The sequence below is a fragment of the Barbatula barbatula genome (genome assembly GCF_947034865.1).
Source record: "Barbatula barbatula genome assembly, chromosome: 23".
NCBI classification, from domain to species: domain Eukaryota; kingdom Metazoa; phylum Chordata; class Actinopteri; order Cypriniformes; family Nemacheilidae; genus Barbatula; species Barbatula barbatula.
The window spans coordinates 13782524-13799343 of NC_136786.1; the positions used below are offsets into that span (position 1 = coordinate 13782524).

The window sequence follows — 16820 nt, forward strand, 5'->3', positions numbered from 1 at the left end:
TTTGACAATCCATCTGGAAACTCTCAAGTACAACAACTGTGTGATTCAACTGTTTAATTGTACTGAGCTACAGGGTTTGCAGCAAACCAGGGCTGATAAACACAGGAGCAACACACACAACATACCTTAACCTTAATACCAAACTGATAGGTGACGTTCTTCCAGGAACCTACAGACAGTGGTTCAGATTACAATGACTTGCTTTGTATCAAGAATGTAGTTTTACACATGGTGTATGTACTGTGAAGTTGATGCACTACCTGGTTTGCAGCTGTGGGTTGGCCGTGAGATGGGGTCGTGGTGGGTGCGTTATGTTGACTGCTGGGTTGTGCTGGAGTCTGGCCAGCACTGTGAGGTAGTTCAGGCTGCAGTTGACTGCTGTAAGGCTGTAAAATCTATAAACACATGCTTATAAACGCCTACACATTTATGTTCTGAATACACAAGTCAAAACGTTGGTCCATTCATATTGTGGAAATGGAAGGTTTTCTGTCATATTGTTCTTGCATTAAGTAGTGTGCGTACTGTGCATAGTATGAATGTTAGGATGCTATTCCATACATTGCATTGCATGTTCTTAATCCTTCACCTACCTCTGTATTCGGTCCTTCCTTTACTCTAGGTGACTGTGTGAGAGAGAGAGGGGCAAAGGTCAGAGGTCAAACACAACTCTCAAGTGATGAGATGCAGTATAATTGTTTGGGTTACTGTAATTCAGCCTTAGATTTGAACACACTGTAGTAAGGAATTAAGCAGGGAGTTAAATTCCTTCATGAGTTTGGACATCTGAAGGTGAGTATTCCAATAAAGTAAAGTAAAAATCTAAATATTTCATCAAAAAGACTAAGACTTCCAGTAAAGCAAATATGGTAGAAAGATCCACAGTATACCAGCAGACAACATCCTGAACTATGTTCAGCGCCCACACTCATAATCAAACAAAGACATACCTGAACTCAACTCAGTTTTGGGTGAGAGTATGTCAATAAAAGCTATTAAGCCAAATTAACAGGGACCACTTTGGGATACAAAGTATGTAGCAGTCAAAAGCAACCTTATGCATATTAGTGCTTCACCCAGCAGAAGTCTTGTTAAACAGAATCTAGTTGGTTATTAGAGGTCAAATATTTACTCAGTATGAATGTCAATGTTACAGATAAAAACATGATACAGATGGCTTCTAGGAAGGACACAATTGTATCAGAAATTTCCAGGAACTGTCAAATCAAACTCAAATTCGCCGTCTATTCTGGCATGAACTGATCTTGGGCTACGATATTTCTAATATATTTTCATAGAATAGATTTGTAATGTCAGTCTCTGAATTTTTTACTGTTAAACCCTGATACTGAACCACTATTATCACATTTACTGATCTTAATTCATCCCCTATGATTATTTATTACCGTTATCACAGATAACCGAGGTCCAATGTACACCGCGTGTCCTTGCTTTAGTCTCTCAAGTTGAATAATAAGACTTTTATGATCTAAAAATCTGCTCTCGAAACTTTCCACCAAATTTCCTTTCTCTTTGTCTAACGCGTCCTGCACATTCAGTGTGCTTCCTTTGTTAGGTGAGCCATCTGTATCAGTGTGAAACGTGAACAACCCTGGGTGGGGGCAGCTCAAGAGGCTGAGAGAATCGGACTTGTCGCCTTGCCGACTTGGACTGCTGCTCCTTTAGCGGCAAACACAAAACACAGAGCCCAGAGGTGAGAAGTGCCACATCACCCACCACTCTTACATACACCACACACACAAACAAGCATCTACAGAACAACATTTTGAACATGACTGACTTACATACGACCATTCAGGGCTCCAGACTGCAACCAAATTTCCAACCAGTTTTCGAGACAGCGGCAGAATTCTTTTTACAAATACTCTGTATGTGTGACCTGCATATTTGGAATTTCTTCTAGTTGTTATTTCATGTGGAAAGAAGAGTAGAACGGGGGCCTGCCACCAATGCAGGCTGTGTGTGATAGTCAACTGCGCTGCTCACTCGCATCACTGATGTTTCCCACTGCCGTCGCAGACGTTAACAATCCAGGTCATCATTGACAAGTTTACACACACACACACGACGTGAGCGTGTTACTACGAGTTGCTGTTTAAAACACAACTTCCCTCGAAGGAGTTCAGGATACGTAAATTATCTGTGGATAACTTGTAGTTTGTTCTTGCTGTGAACGGATTTGAAATTAAACTCAAGCTCTTGTTAAGTTTTATTGGATGTAATATTTAGTCAAGATGAGGTAAAGTCTCTCAGGTAACACAATAAAATCATCTAAGAACAAAATAACACGAGAGCTTTCTTTTTGCTTAAATGTGTTACACTGTAAACAATTAAATATATACTTTTTGACAAGCAAATTTTATTTTGGTTCAAATGAATCTCTATTTTGCACCAATCAATAACAAAGCTTTTCTGTAGACTAAAGTGTGTCCCTAAATGTTTTGCTTGCACTTTTAACATTTTCAGTCAGGAGCTACAGTGCTCCTAGTAAAAAAAAGTGAGTCTGGAGCCCTGTCCTTTGTGATACGGTGACAATCTGAAAGGTCATCGCAATAAAGGACCTTAAAATTAGTTTGTGTTACCCGTAAAGCGGCGACGGCGGCTTTTCCTTCCTCGCTCTCCTCATCCAGCTCATCATCGCTCCATTCCCACTCGCCGTCTTCTGTTTTATGGAGTCTCCCGCTGGAGCCTGGAACCCGCCGTACCTACACAGAGACACAGCTACACTTATATAAAAGCCTTTCTTAATATGCATTTATCATGAAATAATACTTCTACCCAGCATACACATTTTTATACGGGTTTCTTACCCTTTTTGCTCTCTCTGTTATTGTAGGTGCTCTATGCAGCAACTTCTCCTGCAGGAATTCGTTATTCTGCAAAATAAGGTGGAACAGAATGTTGAATTAAATAGGGTCACATATTCTAACCTGGACCGAAACTCGAATCCAGCTCTCACTGGGCACGTGAGGTATGCTGAAGACATCCTGACTTGCTTCATACAACATAAAAAGGAAGTCCATTTGGCATAGATTTAAACAGCCAGCTGGAAAAGGATGCTGGGAATCACAGCTTACGTTCAGAACAGTGTCACTGAGCCAGACAGGACTACTCTGAAGAGGCTAAAATACGTGCCAGTTTTGATTTTATTATTGATAACATTATTGGTTACATATTAGCTTACACAAAGCGAATATTAGCATATTAGCTAATACAATTATTTGTTACATATTACCTTTCATTAGTATTAAATTATTATATGTATTTTTATTTTATTTTAATATGTAAAATTTTTAAATAGAGTTTTACACTTACATACACTTTATTATAAATACCTGTTAGCCATTTTCAAATATTTTCTTTATTTTGTTGAAAAAAATTGCAATATGATCTGATTTGTGATGTGAATGCAGTTCGGCAAAAGGTGGATTTGCACTCACATGTAGCGTCAGTACTACTTATCACTACTTACTCCCTACGCCAAAGAAGCTGCTGGGAGAGTGGTGTTGTTTTTACACTATAAATGTTTTTTTCAAGAAGAAGGACCCACTCACATTTGTCCATGGGTAGACCCGCAAAAGATGCAAAATGTCAACCACTTTTGACATATGGATGCCCAGGATTTTTTTTTTGCTGAGTTCAGCGTTGTGTTGTTCATTTACAAAATGTTTATTTTGGCTGCTCTTAATGTTCCTGGCATCTTTCTGACGGACTAAGTGCTATGGTTGGTTTCATTTGCATGGAGATCTCCCTGAACCCCATGACGTGGGTTCACAGCAACAGCTTTTAAATGCAAAAAACACACATAGAATCAACTCCAGGCTTTAAATAATTTCTTCATGAATGAAGCATGTTTAAGGAAAAGCCCAAACCTGTGTGTAAAACAGCTTTTTATTTAACCGTCCAATTACTTTTGGTCCCTTGAAAAATTGGGGAGCTTCATACTAAAGAGCTGTTATTCCTAAAAACGTAAACTAATCTGGATGTGAATACACTCTAAATTAAGCTGAGTGTGTGCACTTTAAGACAATATCCATTATGAAACTGTTACTTGAATACATGTGATGCACAACAAAAAATGTGCTTCCGTCCAGATATTTATGGACCTAGCTATATATATATATATATATATATATATATGTATGTATGTGCAACATTAAAAAACTGCAAGAGGAAGTGCCTTCGGACCAGTGTTGTTTACATGGTCCATAAAATAATAAATGTTTATGTTTTACTAATGCATACATATGATGAAAAATACTTTTATCCAAAGAGAATTATCGTGCATTCAAGCTATATATTTTTCAATAGCATGTAACACAACTACAGGAACACACTTCCATTATAATATAAGAAAATAGCATATAGTAATAAAATTCTTTTTTGTGATTTTATTCCATTTTACATAAAATGTATATATATATTTTATTTTACAAACAAAAACTATATGCAGTTTATAATATCCTGAACATTAATGTCCTACCTTGGCTTTCTGGAAAAACTTGTGTTTCAGTAGCTCTAATGATGTTGGCCTGAAAAGCAAATACTCTTGAAATACATTGGTTGTGACTCATGAGTGCTTTCAGACATTTTCAACATAAACAGTATCAAAAATGCTACATTTTGACTCCAGACAAACGTATTTTCATCTGCTCTGCACCTTTTCTCCGGTTCCTTCTGCAAACACAACGAGATCATCTTCCTCAAGGATTTGCCATATTTCTTCACCACCTCTTTATCCGCGATGCCCGTCTCAAGACATGGAGGATCATTCTGGAGGGTCAACATCAGCACCTACAAACACACCACAAGCTCATGCATCAACACATACAATGTTTTCAAACAGTATACAGTATGTACCATAATGCCTTTTGCACATTGCTTGACTGACATTTGTCTGCTTTCAATGTGGAACTAGTTGGCAACAGGAAGATTCATGCTTCAAAAAGTCTTTTGCCGTCAACAGTCATAAGAGATATGCATGAAGGTTTTTAAATTAATAAGAAATGGCATCTGACATTGGCTGACCTTCATAGGCGGGTATTTGTGGTAAGGCGCAGCGCCTGTGGCCAACTCTATGGCTGTGATCCCAAAACTCCAGATGTCTGCTTTGAAGTCGTAACCTTTCACCTGTGCATAATATTTGGAAGATTTGTTGAACACATTCACAACATTTGTTGAGATATGTCCATCTTCCAGCAGTTACTGGCAATTTCAACATACTGGAGTTCTTAAAATAGGTCCTTTAATCGTCCATGTAATTTAGTCTATTTATCTTACTGCTGTAAATGAAACTAGATTAAAGTGCACGTTACCTGGATGTTCTAAAATTGTCTTTATTGCAGTGTGTAACGTATCTTTCCTGCAATGTTAACGGTCTGCAAAGTTGTTGATCGAAAAAGTACATGATAAATAAAGATTATGTCGCCAAAAATAGAGACTCGACTCCGAACTGCAAGAACGTTTCGTGTTGTTTTCGAATCTTTTGACGGGTATTTTCAGACTTAACGAATTAACCCATCTCCACAATCCTGCAAAACACAAACACTCTGACCTGCCCACAAACAGTTCTGATAGTGTGTGTGTTTACATCCTGCTGAGAAGATGCTGTGTTCAGCTCAGCAAAATAAATCCTGTAGTTGTTTTAAAATAAATCCCGTAGTTGTAACTTCCAATTCCAGTCGTTTTTATTACTTGGATACATGATAAATGATGTGGATAATTTTGTTTATAAGATGTAATGTTTCATCAGGAATCCAAGTTAGCATTCGGATAATGCATTATTGTTTTGGCACATTTTTACTGTGGGTCCAGTTAGCTTGCATAAATGTAAAAATGTTTGATTGTTGAGTGTCTGTCTTTGTTACTAGATGTGAAAAATTTGTATTGACAAACTGTATATTATTCATCAGTCATGCAGTCACGTTAGCACTTGGCTAACGCATAAATGTTGACTTACTGTGCTGTTTTAACTGTTTGACATACGTCTCGTTATCTTTGTAACACAAATCGCTGCAATTTTTGGAATCTTTCAACGTACAAAGCTGAAATGTAGATGTGCATCTATGCTGAAAGACCAATCACAACAGACAAGGGTGGACGACCAATCAGAGCACAGTCGGCTCGTGGAAGTGAGGGGTTTAGAGAAACTGAATCTTCAAACTGCTTTGAATTAACCGTTTAGAGACCTTTGAGAAATGACGTGACGATAAATGCATATTTTGAGAAAATGACAGCGCTTTTTTGATCTTGAATGCTTTTAAACCTGCTGTCGGGGACTCTGATACAATATTAGGACACTTGAAAATCTAACATAACGTGCACTTTAAGCATTTCTGTATTATGTTCTTCTGGATTAGTTCAGATTATAATAGGGACAAATGTGACATAGCTAAGTGATGGTGGAGATACATACCTGCTCCATCACCTCTGGGGCCATCCAACATGGTGTCCCCACAAATGTCTTACGCACTTTATTCCGCGTCATGTCGCCTCCTGTGGCTAAGAAGGCACTGACCCCAAAATCTAGAGAGACAAATTTGAAAATCAGCAATCAATGTAGCAAAATAAAACTTTTACATCTGTCATTGATATCTGCACAACAGGTATAATATTTGTTTCGAGAGTGAGAAGGTATTTATGTGGGGATTCAGATAAAAAATACTGTACCTGCGATTTGGACTGATCCATCCTCGCCTAACAGAATATTTCCAGCTTTAAGATCCCTGTAGAAAACAAGAAAGTCTGTCTGCAGTCTATGGAGAATGCATATGTTGTTCACCCAAAGGTATGACTAAACATGACCCAAATAATAACTCAAACAAGTAAAAAAGGGTATCTGAAGCTTCCACAATTTATGGTAAAAAGAACATGTTCCTGCATCTGCCAATGTGTTTGATTGGCGAATACCAAACTAAGCGTATTAACATCTAGACATCTGTAGACACGGTTACAGACATTTTATTTGGATGCAAATAAAACTGATGTCCTTTCTTTCCCTCTGCCCTGTGTTTAACACTCTCTGATGACCTCACAGCTGACTCAGTCACAAATCATCTGTTTTTCCTCTCTAAGAGAAGTCATGAGCCTCTGTGTTTGTGTACAGACAGTTTTAGATTTGTGTTGCACCAAGGAGTTGCAAGGGAGCGTCTATAAATTATGATTTAAGAAACTTAATTATACTTATTACTTAAATACTTAATTGCAAGTAATATTTTTAATACAACGTAGTGTTGTTGCTAAAGAACTTGTTAAGTGCAAAAATACTGAACATGTAGGTCTAACATTTCTTGCATTGTATTTTATTTTGCTGCCAGAGGGGGGCAGCAGAGTTATGGTTTAAACTAAAGCGGCTTACAGAAACTAAACTGATTTCGAACATGAGATTTCATTTGTTATCATAAAACTCACATTCTCATGTCATGACAGTATCCATTTATGCACATCAGGGGTGCAAAACCACAACTGCAACCTTTGAGTTGTGTAAGGCCTCCCCCACACACACACCCTCATATTCTGTGGGACGCCCAGTTGTTCACTCCTACTGAGAAAATCCAAACATACTAACACATGTCCACTCCAAACTGATGCACACTTGGTGGTTAAATTCAGCAGATGGTGTGAGACGATTACAGTGGTTTTAAGCATGACTGATAATAATTTTAATATTTCTTAGACACACAGGGAACAGAAGTCAGAAGATGATTTAAAAAAAAGATATGATATTCAAAAGCAAAATGCAAAGAGATTGGATGCTCTACGATTTGAATATTGTATTAAGACAAAGAGAGTGAAATAAAATAATTACTTATAGCCCAAAAAATGACGTCCCTCAATTGTGAAACACATGCATAGGCTTTTCAGACTTGAAATGATTAATCTGGTGTGATTTTTAACCCTGGTTAAATGGCATTAACTCAGGGTTAATCATAGCATCAATATTTTACGCAAGCAATTAAGGCAGACAGAGACTAGAGGACATGGAAGTTATGCTAGATTATCACAGGCCTGATAATGACATTCCTGGGGTCAGATATTTAAAAAATTCCCAGAATGCAATTGCATCACCATATGAAAGCCAGATGGCACCGGGCAATCAAAGGCACGTCAGAACAATAGCAGCATGGTTTCCTGAGATCTAAGCGATATAGATTGCTCACAGCCCAAGCAATGATGTCAGCCCTCTGTGGGAGCCCTATCTGAGGGTAGTCTGGCTTTTCCCATCGGAGACTCACACCAAACAGTACCTCTTGGGACAGACTAACATGGTCCATTTGAGTCCAATTACACATTAAAATGTATGCATTTGGTTGGTTGGCATTATACTATACATTTGTTTCTGACTATGTGCAATCCCCTGGGATCGAACCCATGACCTTGCCGTTGCTAGCACCATGCTCTAACCACCGAGCCACAGGAAAGCTGAAAGAATCCTGAAGAATCTGTGAGAAGCTGAGGGAGAGAGAGGGACATCATTTTTGACGGCCATCTGCTGTACTTCTCATGGTGGTGAGGACGATGAAGAATGTTGCTGCTCTCCTCACTGAACTCATGCCAGTCTTAAGCCACAGTCTCTAATTGCATCCTCCAGAGATGCGAAGGGTATCATGTGACCGCCCTACTTTTGTAAATATGCACTGCTGTGCAAAGACATGCAAACATCGAATCACCTCTCTTTGATTCTCTCTCAATTGATCCAGATCATAACCCTGACACAGAATTCAAGAAAGGATGAAACTAGAGATGCACCGATACTAATTTCTCCACAATAACTGATGGACGATTATTCACAGATATGATATCTGCCGATAACGGTTCTGAAGATTAAAATAACATTTCTTAACGTTATTAGTAATGACTTTTAATAATAAATATAAAATCTTACAAAAACACACCATTTTCTATATACAGAGCACAAATTAATTGCATTTTAACCTTTGGAGGAATGGCTCAAAAACCCATGACTCATCTTGCACTCAGTCACATTGTTCCAATCAAATGCCCTGCAGAAAGAGAAAGCCCCTCCCCCTTAAATTACTGTCACAGTTTATAGTTTTAATGTAAATAAATTTGCTAATTAAGATAAGGTATTAAAACGTCAATTCTGTCTTAACAGGAACTGTGTCAAAACTTGTAAGAAAACTGCGCTCCTTAAATCATTTTATGGGTAATTTATTTCCTCATTTCACTGCATGATGAAACTTCCTTCTGCTCCCCAAATCTGCTTGTGCATCAGCGCACGTGTCAGCCATCTTTGAAAAAACTCTACCTGATGTCATGCTGGTGGCACAGCCGAGAGAAAAGAAGACAAGGTCTCCCTTCATTGAGATTCAGAGGCGAGCTCACAAGTCATGGGTACTTAACCAGCCTAAAAGCCTGTGAATTATTTACAGTGTCTGCTTTAAAGGGCCTGTGCTGGTAGACAGGGAACAAGGAATGTAAAACCGCTATTAAAATTAAAAAAAGATTTATACTGATAATTTAAAATACCCACCAATGAGTTATGGATAGAAAATGTGTGTTGACGTCAATCTCTCTAATTGGCTTTAAATCTTTTAAACTGGGACTAAATATTGCGCCTCTAGGGCTGAAATGTAGGAAATGTGCGAACTAACTGCTTTACTCAAGCTTCCAATGGCTTTTAAGCGGAAGCTCAACCAGACGTTGGTTCTGAACTGGTACATCATTCATCTACACTGCAGTTGAGATTGAACCGATATAACTCCATAGGTCTCCAACAGACCACATCTATGTTCAAACCAGTGTGTTCTTCAATAGATCTTTTGTTATTCTGCGAAAACCCCCTTTTCCTTTCTACCAAACATGTTCCTGCCCACAAAAAAACATTAATCTCCCAATTATGCCATGTGACCTACAGAGAGGCGTCTTACCTGTGAATCTGTCCGTTTTTGTGAAGGTACTCGAGACCCTGAAGAACCTCTTTGAGTACAGTAGCTATACTAGCCTCATCCAGCACACCGGTCCTGTGTTCCCCCTTCGAAATGATGTGCTTGATCACGTCTAACACGGAGCCTGTGACAAAAGCAGCACATACAAATGTAAGCGGACAGAATTCCATACAGCCATTAGGATTGATTGGCCAGTTCATTTCTGTGAATTGGTCTCTCGGTTTCAAAGAATTGATTGTGAAGTGACACTAAACAATTTGTTTGCTTCATCACTCAAAAATTACCCAGTTTTAATGCTTTAAAACCCTGTAGCAAAATATACAAAGCAAAGCAAAGATATACAAAGAAACACTTATTTCTGTTTTATATTTCTTATGCACATTAAATCCGTGCTTCATTTTGTAATTCTCATTTTAGTTTACTACTATTTTAAGTCTGAAAACATCGCCATTCATTGAAAAAATTAAACATTGACCTGAAAATTATGGGAAAACCTTAACTACAGGAAAGATTTAAATGTTGCCTCAAAAATAAATTGAAATAAGTTTAAAGCACTCAAATTATAATAATAAAAAAACCTCAAATAAAAAACTAAAATAGAAATTAATTATTATAATATAGCAGCATAAAATAATATTATAAAAAGACAAAATCATATACCAAAATTGCTAAACTTTAACTAAAATTAACATAAAAATGTTTTTATTATTTTTAAAATATTTATTAACTCTGTTATATACGTTACGTATTTTAATCAATAAATATTTATTTATTTTGATCTGAATTTCTGCATGAGAATAAAAACTGAGAAAAAACTAGCAATGAAGAAAAATCTGTTAGTTTTCTTACTTTTTGCTTTCGATAAACAACATGCTTATTCGAGCACAGGGAAATATTGTCACTACAAGTTGTATATAGATTATATACATGTCACTGAGAGACAGTAGACATATTAGACGACAAACACACTGACCCCAATTTGATTACGTGACACCAAAAAAATTTAATACAGTCATGTCCTTGAGAAAAACAGAAGACAAATTCTTTGGGATAAAAACTGTCATTCCCTATTTTCCCCATGACATTTAATTAAGGCATATACAGCAGTTAATGAAGGATATGTTTCATCAGCATCTTTAATAAGCAGTTGGGCCTTGAGCTTGGAGAACAGCCAGGACCTCCTGCAAGCATACAGTGTAGACAGACGCATACAGTGCAGACAGATGAAACCTCCCGAGGGAGGTGATGTGAACATTATAAACGACTCCTGGTCTGCAATCACTCTGAACATCCTGATTTTAGACAGACCTCAGCTAGACAAAGACGGTTCTGTTTGTGCAGCCATCAAAGAGTTACAAATGTAGTTCCTATCTATCCATGTAGAAAGCTGAAATTCTGAGAAAATTTGGCATTCTGATTTAGTTAACTGAAAACTGCATCACTGGCTCTGTCACTAAACCCAACAAAAAGTAAAAATCCGGAACATTAAACCCCCCCAGAGGGACATGAGGTCCAGCAGCATGCTGTCAGCGAGTGCTTGCACGCCAGAGTGCCAGAGGCATGAGGATATTTATTGGCACAATCACTTCAGAATGAAACCCCTGCTCGATCTCTATACTCCTCCTCTGTTTTGTTCCTGTTCTTTCACTGATGGTCAATAACATTTATCCATTTCAAATAAGTAAGGGATTTTGGTAAACTTGGGGTGAGAAAAGGAACCAAATTCGGTTCTGATGTCCTACATCAGTGCTTTATGAGCACCAAAACAAAAATGTCTTCCTTTTAACTCACTATACTGGATATCATGTTTCTAAATTAATATAATAAAAGGTCTAATTCAATTAGTCACTCTATGACTGAACTAAAACACATAAACACTGTGTGTAATCGAGCAATTTCCCCTTTAACAAATTGTGACAGTTCTGGAGAAAACGGAGTAACCTAACTTCCTTTGAAGACCTCACGGAAAATGCATTTATAAATTGAATGCAGATGGGACATTTAACCAAAACAACTGGCCCTCTTTGTATGGCAGAATTAAATACCATAGAAGCTCAACAAGTATAAAATATCATTAATGAGTCAAAACTTATTTATTTATTCATTCAGTCAGTATCCCCCCCCATCCCCGTATCCCGCTTAAGGAAGCCTTGAGAAACAGGCATCCCTACCGGAAATGTGCTTCAACTAATTCAACTAATGGGGTTTCTCATTTTAAAATGCATATCATTAAAGTTTATTTATCATGATTGTTGTGCTCTTTTAGAGAAAAACACTGTGGAAATAGAAAAACATGATAATATTTTAAATTACATTTACTATGTTAGCAATTAGGCTATATTTAATATTTTAAGAAAAAACAACATAGCAATACTTTGTTATAATATTATTTAAAAGAAAAGTTCACCTTCAAAATGAAACTTCTGTCGTTATTTACACGGCCTCGTCATTTCAAACCTGTACGAAACTACTTCTTTCCAAAGACCGATTTTTAGGTTGTTTATGTTGTTGACAGAAAACCATTGGTCCCCATTGACTTGCATTTCTTTTGAAAGAAAATCACACAGTTTCAATATGACAAAAGGGTAAATGATGACAGAATTTTGAAGGTGAACTATTCCTTTAATAATGATAAAAGAAGATTATTTCAGTGTTAATATGCGTTTCAAAACGCAAATACTTTTGAGATATAATTTATAGCAATATCACTTGATTGCGCAACATTGCTGTATTTTAAGTGCAGCATAAGTCTCCAGGAAAAATGGAGAGATCAGATCCTGGCAATCTAGGTAGTTTATCACACCCGCACCCTAGTTCATAGAAAAAGTGCTTCTTAGAAAAAGGGCCTATGTGCTTTCTTATTTTGGTTTCTGTTTTCAGTGCAAAAATCAAGCTTCTGTCTCATTGCTTTTAAAAAAAATATGAAAATAAACAAGTATTAGACCGAAAAAGTGTGTGTACGGGTGTGTATGTTGGCATAAAGCCAAAGCACTGCTGACTGAGCACACAGCACATCAGATTTCAATGACGAACACGACTTGGATTAAGAGACACACTGAGCAGTCGAGCTGTGAAAGAGAGAAAGCAAATGCATACAATTTGTTCCTTTACAAACTCTTGCGAGGTTGATGGGTGGGACTGCGGAGCAAAACCAGCAAAAATGCTTAGCGTCAAACATACACAAAGAGGTGTCTTTGAGGGAGAGATAAAACTGATGTAATTTCCAACAACTCCCCTCAATACCTCGGGCTCAAGGGAAATAAACTGAAAGGAACAGTGTACCCATAAATACAAAATCATGTGTATTGTTCTAAACCTGTACGTGTTTATACATTCGTAAAAACAAAAAAAAAGATAGGTTACATTTTCTACACAAAAATATAAATATATTGTGATCAGGAGCCGTCAACCTTGCATTTCTGTTAAAACTACCATAAGAGTAGCCCACACGACCTTTGACCTATATTCTGTTTCTCTAGATTTGTCATAGCTTTTCTGAAGAAACACGAACTCATAGGGGTACGTAAATGACAACAGAGAAACTTTTACTTTACCATGAATATAGGCTTTTCAATAAAACCTCTACATTCCAAATGAGATTTAAATTCTCAATCCAAATTCCAAGAATGCTGGTTGTCTTATATAAGGTTAGGTGTCATTTTATGTCTTGTTCGCATGAACTGAATTCCTTCCAAACACCCTTGAAAGATATGTTAACCCTGATGATGTGTAGCAAAAGCATTCCCAGTAATCTCCCATGACGCCTCGAGGAGAAGCAGAATGTCTCCCAAAGTCCATTCCATACATCCACAACAGGAAAAGAAAATGGCTCTTTGTCAAAATAGTGTCTGACTATCGGACATTGCCGGCTTCCTAAAAACCATGCGATGGCGTGGATGGAACGAGCCATCTCGTGCCCACTGTGCCAAAGGGCACGGAGCCATACGGGGGGCTGCTGGCAAGAGAGAAACTGCTCTAAGAAAAAAAGGAGGGAGGGCCGGAGGGATTGAGAGAAGATAGGAAGCATCTGTCGTCTACAAGTGGGTTGTGATTACGGGCCCAAAGCCATATTTCAAAACATCACATTTAAAAGCCACCAAAGCTTTCTAATAAAACAACTCTTAGTCATCTGTTTGATACATAGTGACCATTCTAAACTAGACTAAAGAGTAAGTTTAATATTTAGTCTCACATCTAACTCAAGTGCCGTTCAAAGGCCAGCGAAAAGACAACCTCTTTTATGTTTCGCGCTACTCGAGCTTTGCTTCTATCTCGAATACCTTTGTACTTAACAAACAGGCCGGAGTGAGACGCTTGCTTTCTATCAGTCAATCTTACAGTATAATATTACAATAGAATAAATAGTACATCTTTTATTTACTTTATTTACCGGCGCACTGCATACGTTAAGTCTTGTTTCAGACATGCAAGCATTTTTACATTCTTTCACGATTTTTCTTCTCACTTTAATAATGTAACGCATTCCTGCTCACCCACTGATAGTTGCAGAGACATATATATGGTTGTATGAACAGTAGATTCAGATCTACCAGATGACACATTTCCACTGTATATACTGTACGCAAACCTTAGCGACATTGCTCCGACATACCGTAAAAACAAAACATTTAAAAAATGAATGTCGTTTCCTGGACACACTTCCTGTCGTGAAAGGATGGAACAGTACCCAACAGGATCACATTCCTACAGTGGTCATTGCATCTGACAACTATCAAGCAGGATATAGCACGTCGCTATCAATATGGGACAGTTCAAAGACAAAAGCAGTCACATTTCATGGACGGAGTTCAGTCACAACCAAGTACTGTCTGTGTCCTACATTCCTTCTATCCTTCATTTTTAAGACCGGGCGCCGTACCACCAGGGCATCTGCAACTGGCGGATGCATAAAAGTGAACAAGCGTACAACTCTTATTCCGACAGAGTGATTTCAACTCTGCGCTCAGGAACGAATGGCTGCACGTCCATGTCAACGTGAGTCAGGCTATAATCTCCCTGTGCAGTATTTGGGATTCTGCTGCGGTTGGACTGAACATTACACAGCTGGTTGAAACATATCATCAATCTCTCAGCAGTAACTTCACACAGTGGGCTTTGGGAAGACGGGAGCACTACGGGAGCTTAAGGATGCATTGAAATTTGAAACGTAGAAATGAAAAGACCCACTTGTAACTAGATTTACATGAAGGTTTAAATTTAAATTTGTGTTAAACAGAATTGTGTGAAGTCAATGATCAACATGGACAAGCACTTTACATAAAATCACTGCTGCCAAAAAAAGACTCATGCAATGCATCAAAACAAAGCTATGCTGTGCATGTCTTAGATTAAATTCATTAAGATAATCAACAGATCTCAACCCTACAGGCATTCGTAACACAATACTGCTCAAAGAAATACTGTATTCTGCGCATTTCTGCATTCGCCTGACGCAGCGGCCCTATGTCTGTCTCTGTGCTGTAATTAACATTGGACTGTGATTAACACCATGGGGGATCCAGTGGCAGACCACATTATCATTGTAAGAAGTCTTTTAAGATCCTAAACACTGAAACAAGAGTAAATGCATGTAACTAAAGTCATTCCCATTACCAAGAGATCATCAAAATATCAAGCAATACAACAAAGCATTGAGAGATGAATGATTATTGTATCATCTAGAACAAGGGTCCTACATTTTTTGACTGCAAGACCCCCATTGTATTCAACAATATTCAAAGGCCCCTCCCACCCAATAAAATATTTAGAGTTTGACACTAACTGGAAAGATATTGAAGTGTTATAAATAAATAAAATAATATCTCATAATAATAATAATAATATCTCATATGCACAAAATGATCAAATTAAATCTTGATGTATTTTAGTGCAGATTTTGTCTAATTTTAAAATACTAGTCATCTTGAGGCCCCCTTGGAAGTCAGCTGGGACCCTCTTGTGGGCCACGCACCCCCACCCCAATCTACAACCACTGATCTAGAAACAAAACAAAACATACATTTTTTCATAAGGGCTGTCACAATATCAGATTTTCACTACATGGTTATCGTGGCCGAAATAAGTCATTTTAATGATGGTATCACAATTCATGTTTAATTTTGTATACTGTGTTTTCAATTGTTTTGGTGAATGAGTCACACTCAACGTATGAGTGTAGGGAGGCAGAGAGACAGAACGTTTGTAACCATAGTAGCTCTTAAGGCTAAACTTTAAACTAGTGCTTGCTTATAAAAAAATGCAATTATCTATATAATATTTTATCACAGTTATTGACAATCCTGGTATATTGTGACACACTTCATCTGAGAAAACGGAGTAGGTGGATGGGACTTACCACCACTGAGCAGCTCCATCACCAACCATAGCTCATCCTTCACCACAAAGGAGGTGTAGTACGACACAATGTTAGGATGGTGACACTGGCTCATCGCCTGGATCTCTTTCTGGAGAGAAAGAGAGAGAAAGAGATCACTTTTCATGTAAGGTAATCTGATTTGATTTATTTTCTAAAATCAGACCCCTTATTGAGAAACACTTGATTATTTGACATGAATCAGTCTTGTATAAAGTGTTGCTCCATAGGTCATAGGTTGCATACAGACGTTAATACAGTAACATAGTATCTGGTCTAGAATTCACCAGGCTAATGTTTAAACAACCCTGGCTCGGTTACACAGTTGGCAAACCTACAAGTCCGCTGAATGTATTTATGTATCTGGAAGAGTAGGTATATATCTGGAATGGTAGTTTTTCTCAATCCAAACATACAAGAAGCACTTCTAGTTTACTTAAACATCTGCCACTGCCGCAAACATGAACTAACTGAAAAAATAAACATCATCCATCGGTGCATGCTATAAACACCATGGC

At 37.7% G+C, this 16820-nt stretch overlaps 1 protein-coding gene across 1 annotated transcript in view; it reads right to left on the reverse strand.

Moving 5' to 3' along the window:
• oxsr1b (oxidative stress responsive kinase 1b) overlaps window positions 1-16820 on the reverse strand; it is a 35471-nt gene that overhangs the window by 3387 nt on the left and 15264 nt on the right. Inside the window, exons 3-14 of the mRNA XM_079487561.1 lie at window positions 16285-16393; window positions 9912-10053; window positions 6691-6746; window positions 6437-6546; window positions 5050-5151; window positions 4682-4815; window positions 4505-4553; window positions 2832-2897; window positions 2604-2726; window positions 594-626; window positions 261-395; window positions 126-169 (exon numbers count right to left, since the gene is read on the reverse strand). Coding sequence (XP_079343687.1) covers window positions 126-169; window positions 261-395; window positions 594-626; window positions 2604-2726; window positions 2832-2897; window positions 4505-4553; window positions 4682-4815; window positions 5050-5151; window positions 6437-6546; window positions 6691-6746; window positions 9912-10053; window positions 16285-16393 — 1103 coding nt within the window. The remainder of the gene's footprint in view (window positions 1-125; window positions 170-260; window positions 396-593; window positions 627-2603; window positions 2727-2831; window positions 2898-4504; window positions 4554-4681; window positions 4816-5049; window positions 5152-6436; window positions 6547-6690; window positions 6747-9911; window positions 10054-16284; window positions 16394-16820) is intronic.